Genomic DNA, 16628 nt, shown 5'->3' with positions numbered 1-16628 from the left:
GGTTTCGCCATGAAATCGGCTTCGTGTGGACGGGGCCTCAGTGGCTGTAAGTGGGTTATGATAAGTATTTCAAGTAATTTTGCAAAAATGGCCGAAAAAGAGAATTCCATACCCAACCTTTAATCTAATTGATTGATTGAAGTTGATTATCACTGGCGCCCCGTCTGGTCGTTAAGTCAACTGCAGCCTGCTGATGCACTCGCATTCAGAGCCCCATGGGTTGAGATAACATATATACTCCAATGTAAGTAATTATCATAATTAAATCAAGAATAAAAGTCGGTAATAAACAGACAATTGAGTGGCGTGAGTGGATATTATGACGAACAATTTTCCAATTGAAAAGAGCCGACCTTTTGGCCATTAACCTGCGTTTGGATGTCACGTAGGTCCTGGAAACCGGTCCAAATATCCGCCCAAACGCTCACTACGCAACTCATTCTCACCAAGGTCTCACTATAAAACCTGCTTAGTTGGGAACGCGGTTGGTGCATGTCAAATCGTACACGTAGTAACTTTAATTGATTGGTTGATTCATTACATTGGTAACGGAAACCTCAGTGAAACAGCTCCCTCTGGTGGATGAGGGCCTATGATGCATAACTCACACCAAAATAAAAACGACAATTTGAATCAATCAATCAATTTAGGTACAGATTCAATCAGACAATAACATTAACATGATCACATCAACTTTCTATTAGCATGCTGGGAGATATCGTTAGATATTGTGTTAGCGCTCCTGTTAGCTATTATGTTTGCATGCTGTTGGCTCTCCTGTTTGTGTGTGCGTGCGTTCATGCACGTATGTCAGTACGGATGTGTTTCACTACGTGTGTGTGGGTCAGTACGCGTGTGTGTGTGTGAGGGTCAGTCAGTACGTGTGTGTGTTTGTGTTTGGATGCCTACAAGTGTGTGGGGGGGGTCCTTGCTATTTCAGTCGGACAGCCTGTAATAATCTGAGTTGCTAGGGTAACCGGGGGATGGGGTTTCAGTGACAGGTGTGTATTAGTGATTTCACTGCAGGTCACATGGTGTCATAAAGTTCCGTGGCTCACTTTCCTCCCCACTTACGTGATGCTGGATGTTATGGATAGGGGTCTGCTGGGCCGGACCGCGATGTTCCGGAGGTGGGCGGAGCTAACCCAGGAGCCACTCGATATACCACCCTGTTTTGGGCTGTTCCCTGTAGTTCTGAGTAATAAAGGGCAATACCGGGGTGGGAACTGAAGTCTGCAAAGGAACAGGGCCTACCCGTTTTCAGGGGAACCCAAGTTGGCGGGACATTGAGGACGGAGGCTTCCTCCCCTTCTCATGATCAACATATGACCCCATAGGACTGTAAGAAAGCAACCAGCTATGTTGCGTCGCTTCAGATGCTGCTGCCGCAAGGTTTCTTGGGACGGCATCACCTCCCCTCCATCGTAGAGGAAGCACCAGTGTACCCTATGCTGAAGGAGATAGAAAAGGAAGCTTTGCAAAAAGTACCTTAATTCTTCCGGGTCATTTCCCTAAAGTTGTCTTTCCTGCGCAGAGTGAGCTGGTTGCCATGGTGGACGGGATGTTAACAATCAGGGTGCTCTGCACCCTGATTTGAAAAAGCATTGAATATTAATGCATTTATATTAAAGTACAAGACTTCAGACAACTAGAATGAAATAGTTATTAATAATAAGTATAACAGTATTTAATACATAATATAGTATGTATTACTATTACAGATACTATTCTATTTCCAAAGTACCTTCCTGCATATAATTAATCAGTAAACTAGGACCCATGTTGAATTGTTCCACAACCTGCACTTCCTGGAGGATTTAACAATCTATAATTTATAATATACAGTCCACAATCTAGAGTCCACAATCTAGTATCCATAATCCAGCTCAGTTTCAGCGCGTGGTCCACCCTGGACCGAGGCAGGTCAAGGTCCAGGCTCAGGTTGAACAACCTTTGGTATGGGGCTGATCAGCTATGAAGGCCACAAGAAACCAGGTCCATCAGCACACCGGGTTCACACCAGGTTCAGACCTGCATTAGACCAGGTTTAGACTAGGTTCAGACCAGGTTAAGACAAGGTTAAGACCTGCATTAGACCAGGCCTAGACGAGGTTTAGAACAGTATCAGGCCAGGTTCAGAACAGGTTAAGTGTTAGTTTTTAAAGATTTATTTTTGCATTTTAATGATTTATTACAGAGTGACATAGGGAGGAAGGTATGGGAGATAGAGGGGAGGACACGCAGCAAATGACCACGGGCAGGACTCTTACCCGGGTCGCTGCGTATAGGACTGAGCCTATATGGTATACGCGCTCTGGGACGCCCCCTTAGTGGTAGTTTTTTGAATAACGGCGAAACAAATCGATCCCTTTAACCCCTTCAAGGTTATCCATGTTTCTGACTCCCGATTCAGGCCCCCCACTGTGACGTCAATCACCGGGACGTCACTCAGTCATAAACCGCTCCGCCAGCACGAGAGCGGCTCCTTCCGTCTGATCCACTGATGTAGACCCCCACCCCCACCTTGACCTCTGTCTCCCCCTCTGACACAGAGAGACAGAGAAGCGAGAGACAGAGAGGAAGAGAGGAGAGCGCGGGGAGAGGAAGTCATGTGGGAGGCTGGGCGGGAGGGGGGGGGGGTTGACGCGCTATGACGCAGCAGCGGTCACGCGGTCTCGAGCAGCTGCGAGCCTTTTAAAGCCTCGCGCGGCGCGCTGCGCCTCAGTGAAGGACGGACCGCAACCCGAGCACACCCCCCTCTCAGAGCCCAGTATCAGGCCTTCTGTCTAAACAGAACCGGAACACTAACCGCGCTGAATGTGACTTCGCGCACAATCAGGCAGCTCGCGACCCGGTCCGGTCAAACCGTTCGACCGACGGCTCCTCTTGACTGACGCGCTCCACATGCGATTCTTCAGACTGTCCTTCAAGTGTTTCGTGGACTGCTTCTGACGTCCCTCTGACGTCCCGCTTCCGTCGCACACTTCAACCGCGCGCTCGTTTGCTAAATATCTGAAACCTTGTTTAAAAAAAAAAACCGTCGACGACCTTCCGCTGCTCAGCCGCGCGCCGAGGAGCCGCGCGCCGAGGGACGGTCCGCAGGAGCGGGGGCCAAGAGCCGAGTGCAGAAACCGGGTCGTGGAGGAGCCGAGAGAACCGCGGCTCAGACACCATGCAGGGCTCCGGAGAGAGAGAGAGCGGCCCCGGGCTGCAGGAGGAGAAGAGGGGGCATCTCATCCCTAACGGACACCGCGCCTCCGCGGGGGGGCTGAACGGCAGCCTGCCGCCCGCCGCGGACGACAAGGAGAAGGGGGGCTACCCGCCGGAGCTGGGGGGCTACCCGGAGCTGGGGGGCTACCCGGACTCGGTGGGCTACCCGGACCCGGGGGTTTACCCGCCAGAGCGGGTGGTGCCCGCTTACCAGGAGCGCGAGACGTGGACGCGGCAGATGGACTTCATCATGTCGTGCGTGGGCTTCGCTGTGGGCCTGGGCAACGTGTGGCGCTTCCCGTACCTGTGCTACAAGAACGGCGGAGGTGAGGGGGGATGGGGGGGACGTCACTCCGCCAGGGTGGGGGGGAGACAGGTGGCCCCCCGTGATTAGTACACACATATATGTACACACATGCATATATATAGTACACACATATTTATAGAACACACATGTATAATACGCACACACAAACACACACATATATATATAGAACACAAATATATATATCCAAATGTATATATATAATTATGATTCATGATAGGTGTATTCATATTTTCCTAATAAAAGTAAAGCATTAATCCTAATTTGTTTTCTTTATAGAAGCAGTATTCATGTATTCATATAATGGGTATTTTCATACGTGCACAATGTCCTGTCATGGTCAGCACCGAATTTCCAGAAAAAAAACAATCAATGATAACGGATCAATATGTTTCTGAATAGATTCCTTAACACGCGCCCACTCTCATCATCGTCCTGCGTCACTATGACAACGGCCTCGCTGCCTCATCTCTGCGCAGAGAGAGCTAGCGGCAGTGAAGTGACGAATCAGAGGTTATCACTGATGCCACCGCAAGGTCCTCACAGGCCGTCCTACTGCGGGGGCCGCAAGGTCCTCAGACCCCCCAAAGTAGGACTAGACAAGGACTAGAGACGAGTCTACTAGTCGGTCCCCTTACTCAGGCAGTCGTCCTCCTCCTCCTTCTCCTCCTCCTCCCCCCAGTCCTCCGCCTGCAGTCCCCCTACGGGGACTGCAGGCGGAGGACTTGGGGGGAGGAGGAGGAGAAGGAGGAGAACTGGGGGGAGGAGTACTAGGTAGTCCCTCTCCTGAACCCAGGAGGGTAGGAGAGGAAATAGATGCCATTAAACAGGAGAGAATAAGACCAAACGGGATGTCCTGCTGCTAGACATGAGGGCTGTGCCGCTTGCGTAGCCTCTAACACGGTAATACATGACTATACATGAGGGCGTGAATAGCCTGTGACACATTGCAGCTCCTTAAGGCTACGATGGAGTATGTGGACATTACAGCAGTACACATCCTGGTATTCAGAGGGCTGTGTTACTGAATGTTCTGGTTAAGGTGTTGAAAAGTTACTGAAGCGGATGTTCATATGTTTTCTGTGGGGTCTGTCCATCCAGTTCCATGGTTACCTGACACTAACAACCCAGACACTGTGTGTGTGTGTGTGTGTGTGTGTGTGTGTGTGTGTGTGTGTGTGTGTGTGTGTGTGTGTGTTTGTGTGTGTGGGACGGTTGGCAGGGGCGTCAAGAATGAATTGGAAGGCATCATGAGCGGGTTACCACGGTAACGGTACCTGGTACCCACAGAGACCGACAACTAAAGGGCACTCTGTTCCCAGCATGCCTTGGGGTTTAATCTAGCAGGTACTACATCAGGGTGTCACACCTGGCCCCACGCCAGCTGACCTCCACCAATCTCTGCGGCTGTAGGCTGGGAGGAGAGTTAGCGGGTGTGTGTGTTTGTGTGTGTGTGTGTGTGTGTGTCACATGGTCTACCCTGACTCAAGAGTTCTCAGATCAGGAGGACAACCAGCTAGCAGTAATCTTTCACATGTGTGTTACAGGCAGCACTCTCAATTCAACCAACTCATACTCTTAACTCACTGTTATTCCCAACGTATTCCCAACTGTTATTCACCCCTTACTAACGCACTCCTAATTCACTCACTCCTAACTTACTCTTACTCCTGGCTTATTCACTCTTAACTCACTCCTTACTAACTCACCCTCAATCCTGACTCACTCTCTCTCCTTACTTACTCTCACTCCTTAGCCACTCACTCCCAACCAGGGTTTCTAAATTTAAGGCCTTAAAAAAAAAAAAAAAGTCTTTCTTGCTAGCTGCATACATAAACGATTATCTGCGTGCTTGCTAGCTAGTCTGCGACAATGGGTAGGTAGCAAATTCAAGGACAGTTGGCTGGAAGACGTCCGTTTCCGAAGTTGGCTCGCGTCTGTTGCCAACCCCCACCATCGCGTGTTTTAGGTCTTAAATTTCATTCAAGGCGGTATTAATAAGGTCTTAAAAAGTCTTAAATCTGAAACATGCAGATACCCTGGACTGAGGCTTGCTGGGCAGTGTTTAGTGAACAGTGGCTTAGTCACATAGTTTAGACATGATTCATGTGATCATCCCCACAGTCTTGATATCGCCTCCATGCAGCCTTTAATATATCTTCTTCTTAGAAAAATGATAATTAGGATAATTATGAATGATTACTAGAATAGCTACAGTCTATCTATTAGGAGTAGTTTTCACCTTGATGAGAGTTTGGCCACTCACTTTGTTGTTGTTGCGCAATGTGGAATCTATTCCTGGGAATTATCTAGTAATTATCTTGGTAAATGTTCGACTAATTAACTAAGGAATTATTTAAATCATAATCGTAGTTGAGCACCACTTTGTCCCTGGCTATGTACACATGTGTATGTGATATAATGACTATAATATAATTAAGAGAGCTTTCACACGGAGCTGTAAGGTGAGCCCTCATGAGGTACTCACCTAGCCTTCAAGAAGACTCAGGGGGAGACTTAGGGGGGAGACTCAGGGAGGAGACTCAGGGGAGAGACTCAGGGGAGACTAAGGGGAGAGTCAGGGGAGAGGCTCAGGGGAGAGGCTCAGGGGGGAGACTCAGGGGAGACTAAGGGGAGAGTCAGGGGAGAGGCTCAGGGGAGAGGCTCAGGGGGGAGACTCAGGGGAGACTCAGGGGGGAGACTCAGGGGAGAGACTCAGGGGAGAGACTCAGGGGAGAGACTCAGGGGGGAGACTCAGGGAGAGACTAAGGGGAGAGTCAGGGGAGAGACTCGGGGGAGACTCAGGGGGGAGACTCAGGGAGAGACTCAGGGGGGAGACTCAGGGGAGAGACTCAGGGGAGAGACTCGGGGGAGACTAAGGGGGGAGACTCAGGGGAGACTAAGGGGAGAGACTCAGGGGAGAGACTCAGGGGATAGACTCGGGGGAGACTAAGAGGAGACTCAGGGGAGACTCAGGGGAGAGACTCAGGGGGGAGACTAAGGGGAGAGACTCAGGGGAGAGACTCAGGGGGGAGACTCGGGAGTGTGAACCACGCCCCTCCCATCCTACATTCCTCCACCAGTAACAAGTGGTGCATTTCACACACCACTAATTACTACACCCAGGCAGTTTATTTGTACTAACTACACCCAGACATTATATTTGTACTAAGTTACACCCAGACATTAGTACTAACTACACCTAGACCGTATATTTGTACTAACTGCACCCCGGAGAGTGTATTTGTACTCACTACACCCAGAGAGTGTATTTGTACTAACTACACCCAGACAGTATATTTGTACTTACTACACCCAGAGAGTTTATTTGTACTAACTACACCCAGAGAGTGTATTTGTACTAGCTACACCCAGAGAGTGTATTTGTACTAACTACACCCAGAGAGTGTATTTGTACTAGCTACACCCAGAGAGTGTATTTGTACTCACTACACCCAGAGAGTGTATTTGTACTAACTACACCCAGAGAGTGTATTTGTACTAGCTACACCCAGAGAGTGTATTTGTACTAACTACACCCAGAGAGTGTATTTGTACTAACTACACCCAGAGAGTGTATTTGTACTAACTACACCCAGAGAGTGTATTTGTACTAACTACACCCAGAGAGTGTGTGTGTTGGCTAGCTGATGACATCACAGCCCCGCCCACGCGGGCACCAGATTAAGCAGCTGGTAATCTGTTAATCTGTATCCTAACCAGCTCTCCTCCTCCTTCACACAGCGAGGAGCAACTCCCACTGTCCACCAGTAGGTGACTGTGGGTGTACTGGGCAGCTCCCAGTATAAACAGAAAACTCAGATTCTAATGGGCAGCTCCCAGGAGAACCAGTAGTACATAGGGCTGCTCGATTATGGGAAAAATCATAAACACGATCATTTTGGTCAATATTGAAATCACGATTATTCAAACGATTATTTTTGAGTTCGAAAACATGTGGTTTTATTCAGAATGTCTCTCCCAAAAAAAACTACGCAACTGATTTGAAATTTCAGTTGCACAAAATGGTCAAAAAGAAAATGTTCCAATCTAAAATAATATGCAGATATGTATCCATCTTTTTGCCCTTTCGATAAATCATTTAAAAAAATATATATTTTGTGATCGTTTGACGACAAAATAATGTAGAATAATCGCCCATCCCTAGTAGTACACCGTGTTTGTACTGGGCAGCAGTATAACCAGTTGGAGTTCTTGTGTTCGGCAGCTCCAAGCATAACTAGTAGAGACTGGTTCTGCTGAGCTATAGGTCTGCTGGTTGATTAACTACTTTATCGTCTCCAGGTGGGAGACGATAAAGTTTCGTCTCCACTTTAGGCCTTCAAATAAAGTCAAAAGTCCAAATGAAAATCATTTACTAACAATAGCACAAGGTTCTTGTTTGCTCCGACCAGAGTACCAATCAATTATCAATCCATCGACATGAGTCAGCAGCCACACCTGTCTAGGTACACAGGTAGCCTCAGAGAGCCCTCCTCCTAACACACACCTGTCCAGGTACACAGACCCCTAGAGACCTCAGAGAGCCCTCCTCCTAACACACACCTATCCAGGTACACAGACCCCTAGAGACCTCAGAGAGCCCTCCTCCCCACACACCTGTCCAGATACACAGACCCCTAGAGACCTCAGAGAGCCCTGCTCCTCACACACCTGTCCAGGTACACAGACCCCTAGAGACCTCAGAGAGCCCTGCTCCTAACACACACCTGTCCAGGTACACAGACCCCTAGAGGCCTCAGAGAGCCCTCCTCCTATCACACACCTGTCCAGGTACACAGACCACTAGAGACCTCAGAGAGCCCTCCTCCTATCACACACCTGTCCAGGTACAAAGGTAGCCTCAGAGCCCTCCACAAACACTCTGCGTCTGCGTCTGGCTGCTGAGAGCTTCTGACCGGAGGAACATGAGGAGATATCGTAGCAAATCGGGAGCTTCTGCGTGTTGTGGTGGACGCTGCAAACCAATGTTGATGTCATCCGGGCCCACGGAGACAACGTGAGGAGACTCCCAATCCTTTGGCGGCAGGCAGGTGTCAGTCACTGATCTGTGAGGCCTCCCCTCACCGCGTCCCTCCATCTGATTGGTCAATCCTCGACTTATCGCCACTAATCCAGCTGAGGTAGTTAGATCTCTCTCTGCGTCTCGTGGCTCTAGAGCTGTCCTGCGACGCTACAAGCTTTTCTCAATGAATACTGTCTCCTCTCCTCTCTTGGATTGATGTACATTAAGAAAGCAAAAGGAGATGATATAAAATACTGTAAAGTATATCAAGTATTGTATAAAGTTGATCAAGTATTGTGTATACAAAGTATATCCAGTATTGGGTATATAAAATACATCAAGTATTTTCTTCATTGGTCCAATGTTACAGCTCTGCTGTAACTGCTGTGTTGTTTCTCAGGGGACCAGAGGCTGTCCATCGTCTCAGTGTGTCTCAGTGGGCCCGTGTCAGTAGGCCTATTTCTGTGTCTCAGTAGGCCTGTGTCTCAGTGTGTCTCAGTGTGTCTCAGTAGGCCTGTGTCTCAGTAGGCCTGTGTCAGTAGGCCTGTCTCACTGTCTCAGTAGGCCTGTGTCTCACTGTGTCTCAGTAGGCCTGTGTCTCAGTGTGTCTCAGTAGGCTGTGTCTCAGTAGGCCTGTGTCTGTAGGCCTGTCTCACTGTGTCTCAGTAGGCCTGTGTGTGTCTCCGTAGGCCTGTGTCTCAGTAGGCCTGTGTCAGTAGGCCTGTGTCTGTGTCTCCGTAGGCCTGTGTCTCAGTGTGTCTCCGTAGGCCAGTGTCTCAGTGTGTCTCAGTAGGCTGTGTCTCAGTAGGCCTGTGTCTGTAGGCCTGTCTCACTGTGTCTCAGTAGGCCAGTGTCTCAATCGGCCTGTTTGCGTTCCAGGGGTGTTCCTGATACCATACCTGCTGATCGCGTTGGTGGGGGGGATTCCAATCTTCTTCCTGGAGATCGCATTGGGACAGTTCATGAAGGCAGGCAGCATCAACGTGTGGAACATCGCCCCCCTCTTCAAAGGTGCACACACACACACACACACTCACACACACTTTCGCCCTGATCAGACACACACACACACACACACACACTGCACAGACATATGCTCCTTATAACCAGTCTCTGTACTGTCTAACCCCTGCCTGCTCCTTAATGACCTGTCTCTGTACTGTCTCACCCCTAGCTGCTCCTCAATGACCTGTCTCTGTACTGTCTCACCCCTACCTGCTCCTCAATGACCTGTCTCTCTACTGTCTAACCCTTACCTGCTCCTTAATGACCTGTCCCTGTACTGTTCAACCCCTACCTGCTCCTTAATGACCTGTCTCTGTACTGTCTAACCCCTACCTGCTCCTTAATGACCTGTCTCTGTACTGTCTAACCCCTACCTGCTCCTTAATGACCTGTCTCTGTACTGTCTCACCCCTACCTGCTCCTCAATGACCTGTCTCTCTACTGTCTAACCCTTACCTGCTCCTTAATGACCTGTCTCTGTACTGTCTAACCCCTACCTGCTCCTTAAGGACCTGTCTCTGTACTGTCCAACCCCTACCTGCTCCTTAATGACCCGTCTGTACTCTCTAACCCCTATGTAAGAGCGTAGACGTGCAGTTCTGCAGGTATGCTCTTATCAGCCGATATCAGACATCAGGCTGATATCTGACTGGTGACCAACACAACCCACACACACACACACACACACACACACACACACACACACACACACACACACACACACACACACACACACACACACACACACACACACACACACACACACACACACACACACACACACACACACACACACAGCCATCACATGATGGGATATCATGTGATGGTTTCCCAAATGCTGATATTTACAATCTTCGTTTGTATATCCCATATAGTTTGATAGATAGAAGCTATAGCCCCAAGGTGAAGATAGAATTGAGTTTGTACAAGCGTTTGGTACATAGAAGCTTTGTCTTGTTTAATGTGTGCTGCTTTGTTGGTCTCTGGTCAGAGGTCTATTCCCTGAAGCTAATCTGGTTAAATGGAGGACTGCCACCTGTTCACGGCTCATGGCTTTTGGGCAGTTGTTTGAATGAACAGAAGGCAGAGTTGAAAGTATTAAATGTCTCTCCTCTCCCCTCTCCTTTCTCCTCTCTCTACCCTCCTATCTCCCCTGCCCTCCTCTCTCTCTTCTCTCTCCCCCCTCCCTTCTTCTCCTCTCCACTCTCTCCACTCTCTCCTCCTCCCCTCCTCCCCTCCTCCCCTCCCTCCTCCCTCCTCTCTCCTCAGGTCTGGGCTATGCCTCCATGGTGATTGTATTTTTCTGTAACACCTACTACATCATGGTGCTGGCCTGGGGCTTCTACTACTTCATCAAGTCCTTTAACTCTGTCCTGCCCTGGTCCACCTGTGATAACGAGTGGAACACGCCTAGCTGCATTGAGTTCTTCCGCCACCCCAACTGTGAGAACGGCAGCCTGGCCAACGCCACCGCCGCCCCCAACCTCACCTGCCTGCAGCTGGCCGGAGGACACTCGCCCATCGTAGAGTTCTGGGAGTGAGTTCCTCCGCTGAGCTGGGGCTAGCTGGGTTAGCATTAGAGCTAGGCTAGGGTGGCTAGGGTTTTTGGCTAGCTGGGTTACCATAAGGGCTAAGCTAGTGTGGCTAGGGTTTTGGCTAGCTGGGTTAACATAAGGGCTAGGCTAGTGTGGCTAGGGTTTTGGCTAGCTGGGTTAGCATTATAGCTTGGCTAGGGTTTTTGGATGCTGGGTTAGCATTAGAGCTAGGCTAGTTTGGCTAGGGCTTTTGGTAGCTGGTTTAGCATTAGGGCTTGGCTAGTGTGATTAGGGTTTTGGGTAGCTGGGTTAGCAATAGACCTTGGCTAGTGTGGCTAGGGTTTAGGCTAGCTGGGTTAGCATAAGGGCTATGCTAGTATGGCTAGGGTTTTGGGTAGCTTGGTTAGCATTAGGGCTAGGCTAGTGGGGCTAGGGTTTTGGGTAGCTGGCTTAGCATTGGGGCTAGGCTAGCTGGTCCAGACTAGTGGTCTTTTTCCATTGTACTATACTGGCCTGCCGTGACTCGGTCTGACTGCGCGGCCATGAACAGCGCTACCCGCCTGAAGGTTCCTCTTTAGCTGATGTCGATGACACAACACTCACACTCATGTCTGATGAACTCCAGCCTCCGGAGCATGACTGTGCGCGGCGATGCGTCTCAGACGGTAGAACGGATGAATCTCGAGAGGCCTATATTCCTACTATCTGAGACAACTTGTCGCTCCTCCCAGCAAGCCGGTCGGATTGCTCTGGTGTGACTCTGGAGACGGTCCGTTTCGAGATGGTCGTCCATATCAGGCGCTGCTCGATAAAGCTTGGCGCGTTTAAACCGGTAATGTAAATAAGATCAGTGCCGCATTTTTTGACTGGCGCCAATGGAAAAGGGCCACAGCTGGGCCAGGGCTAGCTGGGCCAGGGCTAGCTAGGCTAGGGCTAGCTAGGCTAGGGCTAGCTGGGCTAGCTAGGCTAGGGCTAGCTGGGCCAGGGCTAGCTAGGCTAGGGCTAGCTGGGCTAGGGCTTGCTGGGCTAGGGCTATCTCCTCGCTCTCCTCCTCTTTCCTAACCCCTCTCCTCCTCCCTCTTCCATCACCTCTCTCCCATCACCTATTTCTCCTCCTCTCTCTCCCCCATCACATCCCTCTCCCTCTCATCACCTCCCTCCTCCTCTCTCTCATCACCTCTCCTCTTCTGTCTATCTCTCTCATCACCTCTCTCCTCCTCCCTCTCTCCTCTATCTCTCTCATCACCTCTCTCCCTCTCCTCATCTCTCCTCTCTCTCTCCTCACCTCTCCTCTCTCTCTCCTCCTCTATCTCTCTCATCACCTCTCTCCTCCTATCTCCCTCTCCTCACCTCTCCTCTCTCTCCTCCTCTATCTCTCTCATCACCTCTCTCCTCCTCTATCTCTCTCCTCTCTCCTCCTCTCTCCCTCTCCTCTCTCCCTCTCATCACCTCTATTTCTCTCTCTCTCCTCCTCTCCGCCCCTCAGGAACAAGGTCCTGGGTATCTCTGAAGGACTAGACCACCCTGGTCGGATGAACTGGGAGATGCTCCTGTGTCTGGTGGCCGTCTGGATCCTCGTCTATTTCTGTGTCTGGAAGGGAGTCAAGTCTACTGGCAAGGTACACCAACACCACCCCCACACACATGCCACCTGCTTGTTGTGCTTCTTCCTGCTACTCAGGTTGAGCCTGCTATTGGCAGAAGTACTTCAGTAGTACTACTACTCAAACAAAAGTGCACACACACCAAAGTAACAATCTAATGTAGGAACACGTAACAATCTCACACCATAGTAACACAGAACGCTCCCACAACAAAGTAACACGTAGCTATCATGTAGCCATAGTAACACGCAACTCTCACACCAAAGTAACATGTAACCATCACACAACATAGTAACAAGTAACGGTCACACACCCTAGTAACACGCAACAACCACACACCTTAGTAACACGTAACGATCTCAAACAGAAGTAACACTTAACGATCACACACCAAAGTAACCTGTAACTATCATGTAACCATGGTAACACGTACCGATCGCATAACCATAGAACACGTAGTGATCACGTAACCGTAGTAACACCTAAAGATCACATAACCATATTAACACGTAGCGATGACGTTACCATAGTAACACATAACGAACTCACAGCATAGAAACACGTAACGATCACACACCATAGTAACGATCATGTAACCATAGTGACATTTAACTATCTCACATTAGTAACACGTAGCGATCACACACCGAAGTAACACGCAACGATCGCACACCAAATGAACACTGACCACCGACAAATGTAACAAGTAGCGATCATGTAACCAAAGTACGGCACCTCAGGGATTATTGCCTAAACGGCCTCCTTAACGTATTCACTGTCCTCATCTACCCCGAGATGACACTCACACACGCGCGCACACACACACACACACACACAAGCAGACAAACACTGTGATCTGCAGTCACATGGCTTTGTTGCTTTGACGACCACTAGAATTGAAGGAGGCAGCCCCGGGATGAATGGGATTGGTTGTTTGTGAAAGGGGGCGGTACCACTGCAATGGGACGTGACCGCTGGGGGGGAGAGAGAGAGAGAGCGAGAGAGAGAGACATCACCAACTACTAAAGGGCCTAAGCTCTGATTGGCCGAGAGAAGTGATATCACTGATTCATGTTCTCTTTAAATGGTTAACTAACATCCCGTTTTGTGTGTGTGTGTGTGTGTGTGTGTGTGTGTGTGTGTGTGTGTGTGTGTGTGTGTGTGTGTGTGTGTGTGTGTGTGTGTGTGTGTGTGTGTGCGTGTGCGCGCTCCAGATCGTGTACTTCACCGCCACCTTCCCCTACGTGGTCCTGGTGATCCTGTTTATCCGCGGGGTCACGCTCCCCGGAGCGTACGACGGCATCATGTACTACATCAAGCCTGACTGGAGCAAGCTGGGAGAGGCTCAGGTCAGAGCTGCTCTGGGAGGGGTCCGCATGGCGACCCCTCTGCTGAGCACACACACACACACACACACACACACACACACACACACACACACACACACACACACACACACACACACACACACACACACACACACACACACACACACACACACACACACACACACACACACACACACACACACACACACACAAAGCTCATCCAACCAGTCAGATAAAGTTCAAATCCATGGTGCTAAACCAAACCGATGATGTGTTAAAACATCAACGATCACTTTGTTGTGCTCTAACGCAGCATTTAGCCTAGCTAACACCTAGCCAATACCTAGCCAACACGTTGCCTACATCTAGCTTCTAGCTAGCACATAGCCTACATCAGGCTTCTAGCTTATGCCTAGCTAACACCTGGGCAATACCTAGCCTTAGCCAAAGTCGTGTTACTACCGCAAAGCTAATAATTAATCCTAATGAATTAATTGTTACTTGTGTAAATTGTGTATTAAATATTTGAGATCATACAGTCAATCAGACAGACAGACAGACTATGAGACTACGAGAGTATGTGTCTGACCCCTGCCCTCGGACCCTAGGTATGGATTGATGCAGGTACTCAGATATTCTTCAGCTACGCCATCGGCCTGGGAGCTCTGACCGCACTGGGCAGCTACAACCGCTTCAACAACGACTGCTACAGGTACTACTACAGTCCCACTATAGTGCTACTGCTATCCTAGCCTGGCTTTTCCAGGGTCCATCTCGGCACATCTAGGCGTCTCATGCGTTGACAGGCAACCCCTTCAGCCAATCACTGACGCAACGGAGCTGTCACACTAAATTTGTACCGGCGGCGAAAATTGTACCGGCCTACGTCATCCATAGTAATCCAATCCAAACCTGCCTGGCAACAGACGATCGAATGACGTGGGAAGGGAAGGTTCTTGAACATTCGCGAACTCGTTCATTGAGCGCGACAAGACAGATAACACTTATTTTACAAATTACATTTATTAGCGTTCCTAACTTTATACTTGTATTGTATTGCATTGTATTTATCTATTTCCCTACACAGTAATAGCTAAATGTTATGGGGATAACGTGAATAATAATAATAAAAAACATTTACCAGTTAGTAAATGCCTGCTCACCTATCTGCCCATCTATCGATCTATTATCTATCTATCTATCTATTACCTATAATCTGTTCTCTAAATTAAATTAAGGAAATTAAATTAACCCCAGCTAGCTAGGCTATGATACACATTAAACACTCAGTTTACTAGCTAAATTCTATTAAACAATTAAATGCAATACAAATATAAAGTAAAAAAAAGTGTTATCTAGCGATCCGTTATCTGTATTATATTATTTCGTCTTCGGCAACATGAGCACGATTGAAACCTGCCTGGCAACGGAGAACCCCTGGTTTACGTAATCTGTTGTCCGTTCCCTGGCAACGGACAACTGATTACGTACCCGGTACAATTTTCGCCGCCGGTACAAATTTAGTGTGACAGAGCCACCGGAGCCATGCCTTAAACACGTCACACAACCCCGGCCCCCTTACACAATACAGGCCAGTACTTGACACCTTACACAATACATACCCGTACAGGCCACCTTACACAATACAGGCAAGTACAGGACACTTTACACAATACAGACTAGTTTAGGACACTAGAGCACTAGAGCACTAGAGAGAGAGAGAGAGAGAGAGAGAGAAAGATAAGAAGGGGGTCAGGGCATGATGGCGAGGTCATTCCCGGTGAATATGAGGCGGAGTTGGACTCCAGCTGTGTGGGGGTGGAGTGAGGGAAAGACGATAGTAGAAACAACAGAGGTCTCGACGGGTGTCTCAAGGTTCCTCAGCGAGCATCATCAGCGGGGCATCACCCGGACGTTGGAATGGAGGACATCGGATACCCCGGGAACTCAGGAGAGCCATGTTGACCTTCACCTGCTCTGTGAGACGTGGAGTCATGTGAAGGCTGAAGGGAGGGGGGGGGGGGGGGGGGGGGGGGGGGGGGGGGGGGGGGGGGGGGAAATGGAAAATTTGGGGGAGGATTAGCAAACAAGTATCCCCCCTCTGCTGGAAGGCCTTGGTGAGAGGGGTAGGCAATGGGTGGTTGAACCTGTTGCACACTCGTTACTCAAGCCCCAGAGTTCGATCAGTCTCGTCCAGGTGAGGCTGCTTCAACCAGCCTCCCTATGAGTCTTCATCTGCTGATTCTGCCGCTCCAAACAGACGGGACTTTAAATAGAAGTGCTGATGGATCCATTGCCTAGAGAAGCGCTTAATTCACCACACCTCGTGTTAATTAGTGGTGCATTGACCCTGATGGGATGGCCTAGCAATGGCAACGGGTTTCCACTGCTCAACAGGTTACACAACAGGCTATGGTCTCCCAAAGTTTAGGGAACTTCCTGAACTTTGTTCCAGACTATTCACCCTACTGTGTGAGATTCAATCTATTAAGATTCATTCACCAAAACCATATGTGACCCCAACCCAGCTGGCACAAACCTAGGCCAAAATAATATGGTGGAATATACCATAATACCATGTCTGTACGGACACAG

At 49.3% G+C, this 16628-nt stretch overlaps 1 protein-coding gene across 1 annotated transcript in view; it reads left to right on the top strand.

The window, feature by feature from the left end:
- The first annotated feature begins 2718 nt into the window (after nt 1–2718).
- The window catches only part of slc6a8 (solute carrier family 6 member 8), a 29592-nt gene continuing 15682 nt past the window's right edge, over nt 2719–16628 (top strand). The window contains exons 1-6 of the mRNA XM_056595859.1: nt 2719–3536; nt 9441–9572; nt 10836–11103; nt 12588–12720; nt 13920–14054; nt 14642–14745. Of these exons, the coding sequence (XP_056451834.1) occupies nt 3173–3536; nt 9441–9572; nt 10836–11103; nt 12588–12720; nt 13920–14054; nt 14642–14745 (1136 nt within the window). The 5' untranslated portion in view covers nt 2719–3172. The remainder of the gene's footprint in view (nt 3537–9440; nt 9573–10835; nt 11104–12587; nt 12721–13919; nt 14055–14641; nt 14746–16628) is intronic.

This window comes from Gadus chalcogrammus, chromosome 1 (genome assembly GCF_026213295.1).
Source record: "Gadus chalcogrammus isolate NIFS_2021 chromosome 1, NIFS_Gcha_1.0, whole genome shotgun sequence".
Lineage (NCBI taxonomy): Eukaryota > Metazoa > Chordata > Actinopteri > Gadiformes > Gadidae > Gadus > Gadus chalcogrammus.
Note: the sequence above shows the minus strand (reverse complement) of the source record. Positions and strands in the feature narration are given on the sequence as shown.